The sequence below is a fragment of the Arvicanthis niloticus genome, chromosome 5, assembly GCF_011762505.2.
Source record: "Arvicanthis niloticus isolate mArvNil1 chromosome 5, mArvNil1.pat.X, whole genome shotgun sequence".
Classification (NCBI taxonomy): Eukaryota; Metazoa; Chordata; class Mammalia; order Rodentia; family Muridae; genus Arvicanthis; species Arvicanthis niloticus.
The window spans coordinates 22,089,025-22,106,855 of NC_047662.1; the positions used below are offsets into that span (position 1 = coordinate 22,089,025).

Genomic DNA, 17,831 nt, shown 5'->3' on the forward strand with positions numbered 1-17,831 from the left:
AGACTTTCCACACAGAGTACTCACCCAAAGCCCTGTGGTTATGACTAACATAACTATTCAATGAAGTATATAATTCTATCCAATAGTGCTTAGTTATTTGTACACACTTATAGAGAAGAGAGAGAGTTGAGTTAAACTAGGGTTGGGGTTTAGAATGAAAAAAATACAAGGAACATTAAAGACTGATAGGTAAGATTACTTGGTTTTAAGTTTTTGTTTTAATGCTCTTGAGGATCGGTCTGGCATTAGCCCACTACTTTTTTGATTTCTAATAAAATGCTACTACTTTTAGAAGTTCAACCTGCAAACAAAAATAAAGTCACTGAGTATGATTCCTTGGATGAGTCCATCCATGAGGCTTGTCCTCAGCTGGTATTTTAAAGATGTGTCTCCGAGTACACTGCGAACAGAGGGAGAAGAGCCTTCTAGATATTTGGGACAACCCAGACACTCAGTGAAACCCAATTATACATGAATAACATCATTTGGTTACAGAAATCTCACATCCACTGTGCATAAAACATGGTACTTACTTTCCTCTGACATGCTAAGATTTGACGTAAGGCTGGATGTCTCAGGCTTCTGATCACTGGCATCTGGGGTGTTTACTTGACTAGGAGAATAAAACAAACACATTAGGCCTGAGCTGCTGAATGATAAAGTCAAACGCATCTCCTCCTGGGCTAGCCCACTAAGAAGTAAATCTAGATGATCTCCCTACTCTTAGTTTTACCAGCTAAAGTGAAAGAAGGCCAGGGCCAGGCAGTGGTGGTGCACGCCTTTAATCCCAGCACTTGGGAGGCAGAGGCAGGTGGATTTCTGAGTTTGAGGCCAGCCTGGTCTACAGAGTGAGTTCCAGGACAGCCAGGACTACACAGAGAAACCCTGTCTCAAACCGTCACCCCCCCCCCCAAAGAAAGAAAGAAAGAAAGAAAGAAAGAAAGAAAGAAAGAAAGAAAGAAAGAAAGAAAGGGAGGAAAGAAGGAAAGAAGGAAGGAAGGAAGGAAGGAAAGAAAGAAAGAAAGGAAGGAAGGAAGGAAGGAAGGAAGGAAGGAAGGGAGGAAAGAAGGAAAGGGAGGAAAGAAGGAAAGAAAGAAAGAAGTGCAGGCAGGCAGGCAGGGTCAGGACCTTCAGCCTTCAACTGCTCTTTTTCATAGCCCTAGACTCCTTGAAAATTTTACATCACTTGGAAGGCCCAGCTAAGTCACAGACTAGACAATTTTTTTTTCCTCTAAGATACTCAATAAAACAACCCTGAACATCTAACAGTGCTATCACTTTAAAAATATTATATACATTGTATATGGATGGATCACAAGATAATGTGTTGACTTGTTTATACTAGGAAACAGTGAGCCAAGCTAGTTAACAAACCCACTAGCTCACACACTTATTCTTTGTGGTAACATCTGAAATCCATTCTGTTGGTAGTTCTGAAAGATAGAGTACCTTATTTCCATACCTTTCTATGTATCTGTTACTTTGGTTAATAGCATAACAAAATAGGGAGATGTCTTATTAGAGACAGTGGGTCATCATCAGCTACAAATTTTAATTTGAAGTTTTTAAAGACCAAATGTTTGTTCCCAAGGAGGAGTTCTAAACCCTTAAAACTGTTCAGTTTGCTGTATTTCTCCTCTATTTTTATTAAGGAGAGTTAAGTTTGGTGTGTTGGTGTACACCTATAATCCCAGCACTAGGGAGATGCAGGCAGAAGGCTCAGGAGCTCCAGGCCATCTTCTAATAACTCCTGTCTGAGGCAGCCGTGGCTCTAAGAGTCCCTGAGAATCTACAATGTTGCAAGCATGCCCTAATGTTCTGGAATAGAGAGGACTCCAGGTTGAGTCCTTTAGAACCTTTTCCTCCTTTTCTTTCCCTTTAAGTCCCAGTGCTCCATCACTCTCAACCACAGGAGCATGCTGGTTAGAGTACAGTCTAACTACACAGAGTGACTCACTTCTAATTCTAGTACTTGGGATGCTGAGGAATGAGGATTTATCAAAAGTTTAAGGTCAATATGGTTTATAAATTTAGTTTAAAGCCAGTTTGCAAAAACAGAATGAGACACTAAAGTTAAATTTTATCTCTGTTCAAATGATTTCATTTTTGAATACCAAACTATAAGCCAAGTTAGGATCATGGAAATTAGAGGGAGAAGAAAATAAATGACATGGATTAGTTACATTGGTATAAACCGAAATGGCTAAATTATTATAGTGACCTGAATTTTAGATAAAAGTTAAGGACTTCTGAGTTCTACCTCAAACCTACTTAAATAGAATTCATACAAGGAAGAACTTGAAACTGGACCAGAATTTCTGACTGCAATGATAGTTTGTCTTTCCTGTGTATTTGGGATAAGTCTGATTTTCAAACTCACACCCACTGCTAAAGAATATTTTTAGATCCTGAATATCAAAAGTAATATGCCCTCATATACACTGGGCACACCAGCTCTAAAGGGCATTTGATTCCAGTTTGATCCTAGAGTTTTGTTATAGCAAAATTCCCTTCATATGCAACTCTGGATGCACAGATTAGAAACACACCATCAAGACAGAAAATTAAGTCTAGCACTTTGTTAATATTTAAAATTGTCGGGCTGGAGAGATGGCTCAGTGATTAAGAGCACTGACTGCTCTTCCAGAGGTCCTGAGTTCAATTCCCAGCAACCACATGGTGGCTCACAACCATCCATAATGAGATCTGATGCCCTCTTCTGGTGTGTCTGAAGACAGCTACAGTGTATTCATGTACATAAAAGTAAATAAATCTTAAAAAAAATAAAATAAAATAAAATAAAATTGTCACTAGAGAAATTATACAGTCTGAAAATATTACTACCTTCAAAACATATAAATTTTTGCTTAAGAAAAAAATTGCTTAAAAAAATAAAAAATGACAAAAAAGGTCCAACTTTGTAAACTGTACATCCAAATACTTTCTCATTCAACAGACCTCTTTCCTGTCTATAATCAATAATTGATAGATTAAAGAGAAACATAAATGTATTATTTATCCTTAAAAGGAAGGAAATTCTACCTGGGCAATGGTGGCACAGGCCTTTAATCCCAGCACTTGGGAGGCAGAGACAGTTGAAGCTCTGAGTTTGAGGCCAGCTTGGTCTACAAAGTGAGTTCCAGGCCAGCCAGAGCAGAGAAACACTATCTCAGGAAAAGAAAGAAAGAAAGAAAAAAGAGACAAAAGAAAAGAAGAAGAAGAAAAAAACAGGAAATTCTGATACATGCTACAAAGAGAATTTGCAAATGTATATATGTCCTTTTGACTATGTACATAATCTTATAGCCCTTTACATGAAGTTTTTAGAATAGTGAAATCCACAGACTAATCTCACAAAATCAGAAAGCAGAATGGAACAAGTTGGGGCGGTGGGGGTAAGGGTGTACAGGGAAGCTTTGTTTAGCAGATATGAAATTTCCATGCGGGAAGGCAAGAAGTCAGAGACAGATGGGGCTGACAGTCACACAAGTTCATGTACATGATGCTGCTCAATCATATTTTTAAAAGTGTTGTAAGGGCTGTGGGATGTAGCTCAGTGATAAAACTCCTCCTAGCATACACAAGGCGCTGGGTTCAATCCATAGTATGGTGGATGGAGGAGAAGGTTTAAGGCTGGGCATGGTGGTTCAAGTCTTTAAATCTCAGTCCTTAGAAAGCTAAAGGTCACAAGTCAAAGGCCAGTATGGTCTGCACAGTTAAGACTCTGTTAAAGGAAGAAGGGGTAAATGGTACATTTTATGTTAAGGACACTTACTAATAGATTTAAAACTTACCAAAGGAATAAAAAAAAAAAAAAAAAAAAAAAGAACTTCAGGAAAAGACAAATTAGCAGGTGCTTTTTTTTAGCAGGGCAGGAGAACTGACTTCCCATAAAAAGGAAAGAGAAAGTATCTACAACAGGTCTAATGAGAAGCAAGATGCTTTTATTTTTTAATTTTATTTATTCAATTTCTTGGTTTCTAAAGAGAGGGTTTCTCTGTGTAGCCCTAGCTGTCTTGGAACTCGATTTGTAGACCAGGCTGGCCTCGAACTCACAGATATCCACCTGCTTCTGCCTCCTGAGTACTGAGATTAAAGGAGTGCACCAACACCGCCTGGCAAGATGCTTCTTTTTTAATATCTCTTAATTTGTCTTTGAATTAAGTAGCAAGTTCTCCAGCTGAGTGAATAAAAATAGTAGGAAGTAAAGAGAAAGGGAGAAGACTGGACTCGAAGACAAAAGGAAGAAAGATTGAAGATGATTTTTAGACACTGGGAAATCAGACAAGAAGGGTGTCTACCTGAGAGAAAAGCATGAGTGGAAACAAGAATGAGCCAGTGTAGTTCTGTGCTGTTCTAGTACAGTGTTACAGTGATAGGGAGCAGATGAATGATCTGGGTTTAAGAAAAGTTGTGGATTTATTGTCAAGTAGATTGGGATTATGTATAGATAGGTGGACAGATAGGTTCATGCAACAACATACTCCTGCTGGCAAGCATAACACTGGAAACATTAAAAGAAACATAAAAAGTTAACATTCTCAAGGTCTGACTACAGAAATAGATGATGGCATAGGAGACAAAACATGTGGTGCAAAAAAGATGCCTCCTTTCTACAGGAGTGGACAAACATCTAGGGCATTATACTCAACTGATAGTTAATGTCAAATTCTGTATTTCCCTTATTTCAGTCTCTTCTTCCAGGTTTATATACTGTACATTTGAAGAGTATATCAATTTTTCATTTGAGTTTCTCCATAAATGCCTGAAGGCATAACAACAAAAGATATGCATACATCTTAGAGGAAAAGCTATGTTGGAGGAGCAGTTGTTTGTTGTTTTTTGAGATAGAGTCTGGTTAAGTTGCCCAAACTAGTCTCTGGTTTGGGGTTTAATAAATCCAATTTTGAAGAGATGTTTTAATCTGAAACCAAGTAATTTCCCAATATAAAGGTGGCAGTGAGAACCAAGAAGGCAGCAGTCAGCACAAAGCACACCCTACACCAATCAGTATGAGGTAAAAATTAAAGCAGATTGTTAAAAAGAAGCCCAGTTTTACAAATACCTTAAAGTTTGTTCTCCTGGTTCCTGCATCTTGGCTTTTTTCACCTGTAAACATCAGCACATGTAGAAATCAGTGCAGTAATCTGATTCTGAAACCCTAGTTGTTCAAACACAGTTGTTTCTCAGCATCTCAGGTGGCAGGCTCCAGGGACCCTCACTATAGGAAATTCTGTAGATGCTAGTCCTTTATATTACCACACATAGTTCTCATGTACTTTAAGCCATCTCTCAATTACTTACAATATGTAACATGATATAAGTACTATGTGAATAGTTGCTATACTGTATCACTTAGAAATATTATTAGGAAATGGGAATGTCTGAAGAACTTGTGTACTAGAAATACCCTCCACCTGTCAAAGTCGCCTTCAGTTGGTTAGTTCACATACTGACTGACACTTGGTTGAGAAGGTTGACTATATATTAACTAATATGTTAGTGTTTCATTTTGTTCTGACCTAAAATGTCATTACACAAAAATGTGAAACTTTTGTAATAGTAGTTACTTGTAATAAGCCAATCAAGAGGTTTAAAAATAGCAGGATGACATACAGAGTCTGAGAAAGAATCTAACACCATTATAACAGTGGGAGAAAGAGATGTAGCCCAAGTAATAGGAAAACAATGTTTTAAACAGAAACTGTGAATTGAAAAAAAAAAATCAACAATAGTTTATTGCCTGCCATAATTTGAGAAGAGGAAAAACTTCAGCTATTGTTAAACCACCAGTTTACACCTTTAAATAATATCCTCTGGTTTTAACTCAATTGAGAACCCTAGTATGGTAACATATACATTTAGTCTTAGTGCTGTGGGGGAACAGAGGCAGGTGGATTTCTGAGACTTCAAAGTCAGTTTGGTCTACAAAGCAAGTTCTGAGGAAGCCAAGGCTATAAAGAGCCTGTCTAGAAGCAAACAAACCAAAAAAGAAAAAAGAAAAAGAAAAGAAAGAAAAAAAGAAAGGAAAAAAGAAAATGAAAATTGCCAGGCGGTGGTGTCGCACGCCTTTAATCCCAGCACTTGGGAGGCAGAGGCAGGCGGATTTCTGAGTTCGAGGCTATCCTGGTCTACCGAGTGAGTTCCAGGACAGCCAGGGCTACACAGAGAAACCCTGTCTCGAAAAAACAAAAAAAAAAAAAACAAAAAAAACAACAACAAAAAAAAAAAAACAACAAAAAAAAAATAAAATTAAAAATATTAGTCTAAGGTGAGATAAAACAAAGATAGAAAATGAACAGGAGGGAAACATTAAATGTAAAAACATAAAGAAGCTACTGGACCAACACAGATGGGAGACAATGCCCTAAGTAAATTTCAGAGTAAACTAAAGACCACAGCTGGACTGTGCTGGGTTTGGATATATTTCCCTATATTGTCCACTTCGTTATTATAATTTTTAAACTGTGTGCTAACTTTAGTAATTAGATGGGAATGAGTTGCTAAACCTAATTGCTTGAGACACAGAACATATACACACATATATACACTTGAGACACAGAATATATACACACATATATACACTTGAGACACAGAACATACACACACATATAACAAATGAAAGGGAATGATTTCATCAATTTAAAGCTTTTTTAAAATTTTATTTATTTATCTATCTATCTATTTATTTATTGGTCTCTTAAACATGTGGGGGCATAAAGACAGCATTCTTTTTTTTTTTTTTTTAAATGTGTAGCCCAGGCTGGCCTCGAACTCGTGATCCTCCTGCCTCTGCCTCCTTCAGCAAATCCTAACAGCATGCGCCACCACAACCAGCAGCATTCTTTATTCATAGTGTAAAAAAACAAGAAATAAAATGGTTGACCCCTCCCTCCCTTTTTTTGTTTTTTTGTTTGTTTGCTTGTTTGTTTCTGGACAGGGTTTCTCTGTGTAACAGCCCTGGCTATCCTGGAATTTGCTTTGTACACCAGGCTGGCCTGGAATTCATTACTCACAGAGATCCACCTGTCTCGTCTCCTGAGGGCTGTGATTAACGGCATGTGCCACCACACCTGGCTAAGTAGACCCTTTTTATTTTTTTGGATGGTCACATCTAGCAAATAATAATACCTGGTTGTACTTAACTAACAAGGAGGGGAACCAACAAATTACATATAGTTTTTATAATGTTATCATAAGCAACCTTACAAAATGCAGCAATCCTATCTACAGGTGGAGGACCCTTTCTCTCTGCTGATGTAAGCCTCTACTTGAATAGAAAAAACAAACAGTAACTAAACCTAGGAAATACCCAAAGGCAAGCTCGGAAATGAAGCACCTGTTTAACATGAGGCAGGCCCTGGGTTCAATCTTTAGTACTGGAGACAAGAAAACAAAACAAGTAAGAAAACAACAACCACCACTTACACACACACACACACACACACACACACACACACACAAAGGAAATAGAAAGAAAGGAAGAAGAGAGCTCACTGCAATTTATAAAGCAAGCATCCATGAAAAAACAATATTATTATTACCTGGTGCTTTGAAGAATTTGCCAATATTTTAGTATCATATAGTCATCTGAGCCACTCATTCTAAAAGCTGAAAGTGTCAACATTACTACCAAATGTCACGTTCTTTTCTAAGGTCCTCAGCTTTAGGATGCTGTTAATGCACTGACATTACAGCAGCACAGGTCTGTAGTTCCACACCCACTCCCTCATCCCTCCCTGCCATTGCTTTGAATAAAGCAGCAGCAGTAAGCAGCAGAACTCTGCAGCTGTTTCAAACGTCTCTCTCATTCACTACAACTTTTCTGTAAATAATCAAAACTGCTTTGATAATTATGGCTCTAAGGCTCAGGTCAACCACGACTGTACTCTGAGCACTCAGAGGCAAAGGCAGGAGGACTGCCTGTAGTTTAAGGCCACCTAGATCCCAAAGTGGGATTTTTGTCTCAAGGAAACAAGTGGGTTTATGAAGTAAAACTTCTGAGTCTGGAAGGTCAGAACTCATTTACAACACGGAAGCTGAGTATGGTGATGCTCTCCTGTGATCTCGGGCCCCAGGAGCTTAAGGCAGAGGCTCAGGAGTGTCAGGCCAGTCTGGGCTTCTTAGTGAGACACTGCCTCCAAAACAGAAAGAAGGACCAGCTGGGGACGCTGTCCTTTATAGCCTACAGACTACTCCCCTTCGTGGAAAACAAAGACCAGAAGTCAGAGCTAACTCGGTCATTCTGTCTGAGCAGTCTGTGGCAGTCACTTGTTTTTATCATATTTGGGATCTACAAGTATGTCTACTGCAACCTGTGGATAGCTGGTCTCCTTAAAATGAACCACTTGCTCTTCCTAAGTATTTTCTTTAAATGGTAAGCACTCCATGTTTTCTTGGATTTTGTACATGTACATGACCACAAGTCATGGCATCTACTAATGATAGGAACCTACCTAGAGGACAAAGCTGTTTGTATTTTATCTAGAATCCAGAGTTTCCCTCTACCTAATTCAAATATTCCTTCTTTAAATATTGTTTGAGACAGGGTCTCATGTACAAGTTATGGAGCCTAGGCAGAGCTTGAATTCCTCATGCTCCTGCCTCCACTTATCAAACGTCTCCATTAGGGTTTCCATTTATGTGATAAAACCCTGTGACCAAAAGCAACTTGGAAAGCAAAGGATTTATTTCATCTTATACTTCCAGGAAATAGCCCCTCACTGAGGGAACCCAGAGCAAGAAGTGAAGCAAAAACCATAGCGGGTGCTGTTACAGGCATTTTAGGTGGGAGCTATTTTCTCAATCGTGGCTCCTCTGCCCAGAAGACTGTAGCTTCTGTCAAGTTAGCAAAAAACAAATCAGTACATCAAGTGCTGGGACTCCTGGTCTGCACCAGCTTAGCTGGCCACCCAAACTCTTACATTCCTGTTTTCCCTGTTCTAAATCACAAAACAGCCCACTAGAATTATTTTAATGAGTCATACCATTTCTGTCTGCCTCAGTCTTTATGTAGAAAAGCTAATAAAGCCTGTGGTCATGTTTTCTCAAGTACTTTCTGCCTCCTTACTGACAATGGTACTGATCTGTCAGGTATAGTGTCCGTGTGCTCACATGGTTGCCCTGACACATCTACACCAGGAGCGCAAGCATATAAGAAAGTCGACTTTCTATAACAATAACCAAACAACAGACATTCTAGGTTTAAAGTGCTTCAGTGTCTTACCTTCCTCTAACATGTAGGCTTTGCATAATGCTATAGAAACTGAACAGAGCATGAAGGAACAGAAGCAGAGTGGAAGAGATGAGCCGTTAGCAGGTTAGTTTCACAGTTCTTGTTACTTTACTTAGGTAGGGAGTAACTAATGAGTCCCATTTCAATAGTATGTTAGTATTTATGTAAGTCTTTGAATTTATGAAGACGTTTGTCTTACTAAACACTCAAAGGTGCCACTTTCCTCGGTACATTTAGTATCTATAGTTCAACTGTTTGCTAACAGTGCACATCCTATATACACTATTCAAGATGATTTCAACGCTATTATTCCCCTGGTTATTATTAATTCACCAAGGATAGGGAATCACACTTAATAATTTCAAAAAGTCTTTTTATCAGCTGCTTATGTCTCCCTAACTTTTACAGTTACCTTGACTGAGAGGGCTAAAAGAACAGCAAAGTAATCATGAGTATCAATCACTCAACACATAAAGAAACGGCAATGTTCATCTGGAAACGCTGAGTGTACCAAACAGACTCCTTAGCATTAAGGCAGCCAAGTTTGAGTTTAACAACATTAACATGTCAGGCAGAGCAGTGCACATCTGTGATCCCAATCTGGGAGGCTGAGGTAAGAGAATCATACATTTGAGGCCACTGGAGACTGCATATAGCAAGACTCCACCTCAAGAACAAAACAAGAGAACATATAACATTGCTTTCTTAGAAAGAAATTACTAAGGAATCTGTTCTTTACTCCCTTTTCTAATTTGGATTCTGTACATATAATTGAGTAATATTCAAAATCTCTTCAGATTAGCTTTTATACAACCAACTTGAACTTGAAGGAAAAACTCACCGGTTGCTCTGGTAGGTCTTGCTCTTCTTCCATGAGGACCACTATCTCTTTATACACTTACGTGACTGGACTGCAGGTCTCTGCGGTCTTCACAAACTGTTTGTAAAAAGAGAGGAATTCAAGCTTTATATACTTGTAAAGTATTATCATCAAGGCCATCACAGAATGACCTTTTAATATTTTGCTACTCAAGCTAGCATTCTACGTTAGTTCCAATCTCAAAATCTCAAACTTGCACGTGGCTTGTCAACACTGACATGCTGTTCCAAGTCATGAGAGCTGCACACATTGAGTTCTGTAAGGCTCTGCAAAAGCCAACACGTGGAGCCACTTCTACTGGTTACTATAGTGCCTAATGCATTAAACACTTTACAATGACAGTCATGCGAAGATAATACAACAATTTTTTTTAAGGATTAGGGTTACATTTAAAATGATAGAGACTGGCCTAGCAGGTCAGTAAGTTATGATAACATCTAACCTGCTTTAATGTGGAACATTTACATAACTGTTAACACAGACACACACAAGTGCTTTAAATAGGACAAACTGGAAAATCAATTAAATACATCACAATCAACTATCTATATGTAATCAATTTAAATGAAAATGTAATTCTTCTGGATCTCGATAAGGCAAATAAACAGGTAAAGTGAAACTTTAAATATGAGAATTAAGGAAAAGTAATTATGTAAAGCTAGGATCCAATTTCATCTGAAATAATGAACGTCCACTAAATATACTAGGTGATTATTTAAGTAAATCTTTACTTTTCAAACTTTATTCTTCTGGTCCTAACTTTTAAACAAAAGAAGAAACCCACCATCTTTGACCTGCTAACAGGGATACATTATAAAAACGAAATACTCCATTCCTACTTAACCGAGCCTTGCTGTTTCCCAGAGAAATGCTGCTTAAGTCTCACTTGTATGATTTCTCCTAACAGCTAGCAAACGGAACTTTAACAGATGTTCAGACTCCTGCTGCAGCAATAATGTAACGAACAATAGATGCAGAGAAATCCAAAGCCTTTGTTTCTGCTAGTGCCCACTCACCTTGTGTGGCTCTCATTTGTACAATATAATATACGGTTTAAAGCCACGCATAAAACCAGGAAAAGGACAGAAAACAAGTTTAAGAAATACAAGCAGATGAAAAACTTTAACAATTAGGTGATAAAGCTTTACTTCTTCCTCTGCTCTTAAATGTCAAAAGAAAACCAGTTTAAAGGTCAGAAGTACTTGATGCTCAATGCACTCACGTGTGGCTCATGCAGAGCCTCAAAAGCTTCGTTCCGAGTATGACGCAGACAACCCACACTGTGGAATTACAGGATGCAAAATGAAAGCTCTGGCTACAATCTTCCCCGACTTGCTTTGCTCAACACAGAAGAGCATAAGCGAGTATAAACTATGTGACCATGTAACTGTTAAAAACAAACAATTTTGTCTTACCACTTTATGGTTACTTTAATTAAAATCTCTGTGATTATTGCACTATGCAAACATACATTAGTAAATATATGCCTTCAACCCATTAGAGCAAACAAAATAGGATCAAATTATTAGAGAAACAGAGTGTCTTCACTCTTTAGTTGTCGACTTTGAGTCTAACCAACACAGAAAGTGGTAACACTTCATGTTTCTCAGTCAAGAATATGAATGTAAAAACTGCAATCTGAAGGTTTTTTCAAGAATTGCTCTCAGCAAAGACGGAGGGGAATCTCTTCCCTGGGGCAGAGTTAAAATATACATCAGGATGGAGGAAGGTGAGGACAATTATTAAAACTGATAGTCAATAGTATTTTTTAATTTTATTTTTTAAACACAAAACTAATTTATTTTAAAATCAGAATATTAAAAGAGAACATAAAGCTTTTTACAGATCAAAAGGGGGTAATACGTTTTAAAAGAAATATTACTTGAATATGTATAATCAAATGTTCAAACTATTCAAACTAAAACAAAAATAATTTAGGGTAAGTTATAATCTTGAGCTATTCAAGATGAGTTATGTAGCAAGTTATAAGGTGACTTCTTTATGAAAAAAATTAGAAAATAATTTTTTATACTTCTGTTTCTTTGAAAATAAACATTCTTGTTAACATCTTGAACACTGCCGGGCAGTGGTGGCGCAAGCCTTTAATCCCAGCACTTGGGAAGCAGAGGCAGGTGGATTTCTGAGTTCGAGGCCAGACTGGTCTACAGGTCTACAGATTGAGTTCCAGGACAGCCAGGGCTACACAGAGAAACCCGTCTCGAAAAACCAAAAAACAAAAAACAAAAAAATCTTGAAAACTTCCAATCTCCTTCCTCTCAGCTTTTCAACTGAAGGGATAAAAGGACAGTTGCCATATTTCAGAGAGAAGAACTTTGAAAACTCAGGCTTAATATTTTTAAGTAACTGGTCAATTATCACCAGTAATTTCCATCATTTTAAAACAAAAGCTGGGTGTGGTGGCACACATCTGTAATTTCAGCACTCAAGAGGCTGCAGCAGGGGAATTATTGTAACTCTGAGGACAGCCTAAGCTATACACGGAAACACAGTCTCAAACAAAATCAAAGGAAACAAAAACAATGCCACTAAAACCAAATCGAATCAAAGTAGCTTACAAAGAAATAATATTATTTATTTCAGGATCTCTTCAATCCTGGCAATTATGATATTTGGGACACTTTCAAATACATATTCTAGAACATCTGTGAAAAAAAATACATTACTAGCAATAAATAAAATATTTGCATTGTTGCAATACAATAAAATATACACCAAAGTACTATTGCTATCAATATAGAATTCTTCCTTCCAATAATTTTTAAGTTGAACTATTAGTCCCTTAAATAGAAAGATGCAAGTATTTTTCACATTTTCAGCATTTATCAATGTGCTAAAACTTGTTTTATTTTTTTTATTTATTTTTTTGTGATTTTAAAGAGCAAACCAAGGGCCTCACACAGGCTAAGTATTCTATCGTCTACCACTGAGCATATAATGGCTCAGCCATAAAACTTCCAATATTACGTCACCCTAACTTTGTTTTTAAATTGATACAGGCTATATAACAGAAAGTCACACTCATTAGCAATGTAGGAAACTGGATAACATTAACCCAATTCTTGTTTCCACTCTGAATTGTTGCAAAAATGTTAGGATTCTTATTTCCATAAATTAATTGTAATTTGTATGTATTTTTACCATTAGTAAAACCTGATATTATTTTGTGGTAAGATGGGAGATTTAAAAACACCAAATAATAACAGCTATGACACAGAAGTGAGAAGATTTTCCTGCTATGGAAATGAACATAATAAGAATGCAGTCACTAGCTGATGAAGTTACAAACACGCCGGGTTAACCTTTTAGTTTAAGTTCCTTTCACTTGAGCAATAAAGTCTCAACAACTTCCAAGTTTCAGTTCCTACTACTGGTTTCTAAATACACTTGCTTTATCATGTTTTCTGAAGACGAGAACTCGTTAGTATTCATATGCCTTTATGGAAATATAAACACAAATAACATGGGTTTAATGGGTTATATTTGGGATATATATGTATATACAAATATATATGCATGTAATAGCAATTAATGAAAAAAGAAGCTACAACTTTGAAGGAGAGGAGACAGGGATATATATATAGGAAGGGTTGGAGGGAGGAGAGGAAAGGGAGAAATGTGAAATTAAACTACAATCTCAAAAATAAAAATAAAAAACAAGGACAATATAATATCAAGAAGAAAAATAGTATTTCCTAAGAGTTCACATTTCTTTACACTGTCAATGAAAAAGCTAAAGACTGGTTTGATTCAAAGAAGCTGACAGTTCTGTTCTTTTGTGAACTTTTTCTGGGGGTTGGAAGGGGTCCTCACAATGTTGCCCAGGCTTGCCAAGAAACCCTGCTCTCAAGTGACAGCCCTCTGCTGAGTCACTACTCCTGTGCCAACATCATTTCCTCTCCTTTGTTTATTCTGCAGGGATACGGTGGAGCCCAGAGAACAACCAGCAGCAGTCAGCCCTTTCCTTCCACCATGTGGGTTCTGGGGATTCAATTCAGATCACCAGGCCTGGCAACAAGTGCTATTACCAGCTGAGCCACTTCACTGGCCCCCAAACACCCAATTTTTAGAACACTATTTCAGTTTCACATGATCATAAACAAAGCCAAATCTTTTTATAATAGCACAACTTATTTTCACAGCTAAGAAGAAAGTAAATAATTAGTAATAAATACTTCAAAAATCTAGATTCCTACTTCAAAATCTTTCTTTGTAGCTAGAGCAACACATTATTTATCTTGTGATAATAATGGCCATAAGCAGAACTTGATCTATTTCAATGTGCTATTGCAGAAAGGAAAATTAAATATATTTATATATACTGTGCCTATGGTAAAAGTATGTATCACTCTTAATTATGACTTCAAGACAATGTATAAATAATGAGAAATACCTGATTATATTATATACAACAAAGGAATTTATAGGTAGTTAGGTGTGCACAGAAGTACTAAGATTAACACTGTTACTGGCCATTCTAACTTGCTCTTACCAGTGACTGAAAGTGGGTGATGCAAAGGGGGAAATCTAGATTTTATACATTAGCTTTCAAATAAGTAAATAAAGGCTTGTTTCAATACATATATATTTCTTACTGAAAATTAGACAAAAATGGCAATAATAACTGTTTGTGAGGAAGAATAGAGGCTATAAAAACTGAAAGTCTCAGCATCAGCTCGAGGACAAGGGTGCAGGGTGCGGGTGCAAGTGCTTCTCCTTTCACCACCTCACTCAGCTCTCTCTCTATCCTAAGACCAGAGCAGCATCTTGGAGTCACGGGATTTAAACAATCTGCCAAAGGTCAACAGAAATGATGTTACTGTAGGGTAAAGTGGAAATCCACTAGAAAGAAACTAAAAGATAGTGGTAATGGCTTCACACTGTGAATTCATCCAAGGTCACCAAAACTACTTTAAAATGGTTAAACTACTTGGTGTGTCGATTCTCTCTCTCTCTCTCAGAGAGAGAGAGAGAAAGAGAGAGAGAGAGAGAGAGAGAGAGAGAGAGAGAGAAAACTAGAAAGACAAACTTGTGATCAAATCTAAAAAGGATTTACATAAACAGCTGGGTGTAGTGGTACAGCACTTGGGATGCAGCAGCAGGAGAAGCTCTATGAGGCCAGCCTGGTCTACACAGTGAGTTCCATACCAGTCAGAGTTACAGAGACAAATTAGTATGTGAAAGTCAGAAAAGTTGATTATCAATGTGTAGAGAACATTCACATCATATCCTACCATCAATTACAAATATATGAAGAATTAATCTTTCAAAAATTTGTGAGGAAAAACACAGTACCACAGTATTCCACCTTTATCCATAAAGAGATAAATTTATGAGCAACAGAAGAAAACAGAAGAGACAGATTAACAGATTCTGTTGTATGAAATAAACTGTCATGCAATAAAACAAATGTAAGGTTAAGAGGATAAAACAAAGGCAATATATGCATGGTTATGATGAATAAAGTCTAATATCTACAATACAAACCAAACCTTACCTATATCTACTGGTCACTGATAATTATGGGGCAAACCATGACTTGGTGCATAAACCTGCCAAACCATACAAACAGGCAGTTTAAGTAACTGCAAAGAGCACATTCACTACTAACTGATGAAATACACAAATTAGGTTCTATTTCACATATACTAAAGTACCAAAAATAAGTCTAAAAAAACCCTAAAAGTTATCTGGGTTAAGATGATAAATCACAGCTGAAAATGGTGGCACCCACCTTTCGTCCCAGCACTCAGGAGGCAGAGGTAAGTGGATCTCTGACTGTGAGGCCAGGACAGCCAGGGCTACACAGAGAAACCCTGGAGGGGGTGGGGGTAATCTGTCAAAGCAGACACAGAAAACAAACAGCAAAGAATTTCGGTTTTCTTATTAACACTCTGGACTTGCTGGCTATCTCCTGGGTACTGAGTGAAATATACAAGCTGGAAAAAAATGGAAAATGAAAAAAATGTATGGAAATAACAGGAAGTGTCTGTACCTCCAACTGACCAACTACTTCTAAACAACCAAGGCAGGAAGCTGGGTGTGGTGGCACATGTCTGTAACCTCAGGATCCTGGAGGCAGAAGAGTGAGGAGTTCAGGGTCGCACTCAGCTACACAGTGAGATGGAGACCAGCTGTAATACACTCTATAGTGGTAAAATGTCATGTGCTGTTTGGCCTTGTCCTCCTGTCTGTCCCACACTCCATCACGTTTATTTCAAGTGTTCTCCAAAACACCTTTTCCTAGGACTGTCTGGCCCGGTAACTCTGTACTATCAAGAAGGCAAACAGCCAGCAGCTAAGGGTATTAGAAAACACCGTGTCCTTGAGAACAGCTAGAGGTAAAAGGCAGACATTACTGTTGCTTATCCCGTCTACAAAAATGTTATGATGGGAACAAGCCGCTAGCAGTTCACCCACAAGAAGCTCACCCAGAGAGAGAAAGCTCTCAGCAGGAACTCCAGCTGACTGCCTGTCTTCCCCTGATGCTTTCTGCTAGCTGCAGTAAGCCCTGGTTTGATGACCCTTGTCTGGTATCTCTAGCAGTAAGCCCTGGTTTGATGACCCTTGTCTGGTATCTCTAGAAGTCTCTATGGATGCTGTGTGTACCCAGTCTGCCGCTGTTCTGCTCTCTGTGCTCTACTGTGCTATGTATGCTCACTCATTTGAAACTGAAACATGGCTATTGCAGACCACTCTCAGGACATAGAGGAACAGCAGCCTGGCTGTGTAAGATCTTATTTAAGAAACACAAACAGTAACATAAAAAGGGGGAACATAAAACACTGAAAAACATCCCAAATAACTGGTAAACTTGTCTAACAGATCTGACATATAACTCCAAAGTTAGCACCCTGTTTTTATGCTGACTCCAATTCTAAATTTAAATTAGAGAAAAAAAAAATACTCAGTAAACAGCAATACTGACAGTTTCCGGTACACCGTTAACTTGACAAATCTTTCCAGTGCTTTAAGAATGAACTCAAATACCAGTATTTGTAAAACAGCCAATTAAGATGACCATCTAGCCAGGCATAGAAGTGTACACCTTTAATTCCAGCAATGGGAAGACAGCCAGGCAAATCTTTATGAGTTTGAGATCAACCTGATCTATACAGTTTCAGATCAGCCAAGGCTACACAGCAAAACTCTGAGTCAAAAACAATCAAACAAAAGACTACCCATCTGCAAGGCAGTTACTGTATTTACTGACTAAAGACTAAACATATTCCTAATGAAGTTTATATTTTTCTTCTTGAGAGATTTACATCATTTTATGGCATCAACAGAATAGACTGCTTTTCCATAAAAACTCTTACTAAATACTTAATTATTTAAAAATATTTTAAGACAGGGTCCTTAAGTGGCCAAGGATGGCCCTGAACTCCTAATCCTCCTGCCTCAGCCTCCCAAATTCAGGGATTACAGGCATAAACCACGTCACCTGGTTTAACTGTTTAATTTTACAACTCTGAAACTAGGGGCTATGACTTTCTAAGGCCATTTCTAGTTAGGCCCCAGCCTCCCAAATAGTGCCATGAGCTAGGAAAACAAGTCATGGCTACCTCTGTTTCTCAGTATTAGTTTCACACAGATGACTGATAAGTCTAGGTTATGTGCATAACCAAACAGTTTTCCTTAGAGTGGAGGAAGTAAATAGGATCTCTGTTCTGCTCTGAATTTGTATGGAGGTTTTAG

At 37.8% G+C, this 17,831-nt stretch overlaps 1 protein-coding gene across 3 annotated transcripts in view; it reads right to left on the reverse strand.

Annotated features, from left to right (window-relative positions):
• Positions 1–17,831, reverse strand: part of Eya3 (EYA transcriptional coactivator and phosphatase 3) — an 83,237-nt gene that overhangs the window by 52,830 nt on the left and 12,576 nt on the right. For all 3 annotated transcript variants that reach the window (XM_034502091.2, XM_034502089.2, XM_076934060.1), the window contains exons 2-4: positions 10,077–10,172; positions 5,066–5,109; positions 534–613 (exon numbers count right to left, since the gene is read on the reverse strand). In XM_034502091.2, coding sequence (XP_034357982.1) covers positions 534–613; positions 5,066–5,109; positions 10,077–10,109 — 157 coding nt within the window. In that variant the 5' untranslated portion in view covers positions 10,110–10,172. The remainder of the gene's footprint in view (positions 1–533; positions 614–5,065; positions 5,110–10,076; positions 10,173–17,831) is intronic.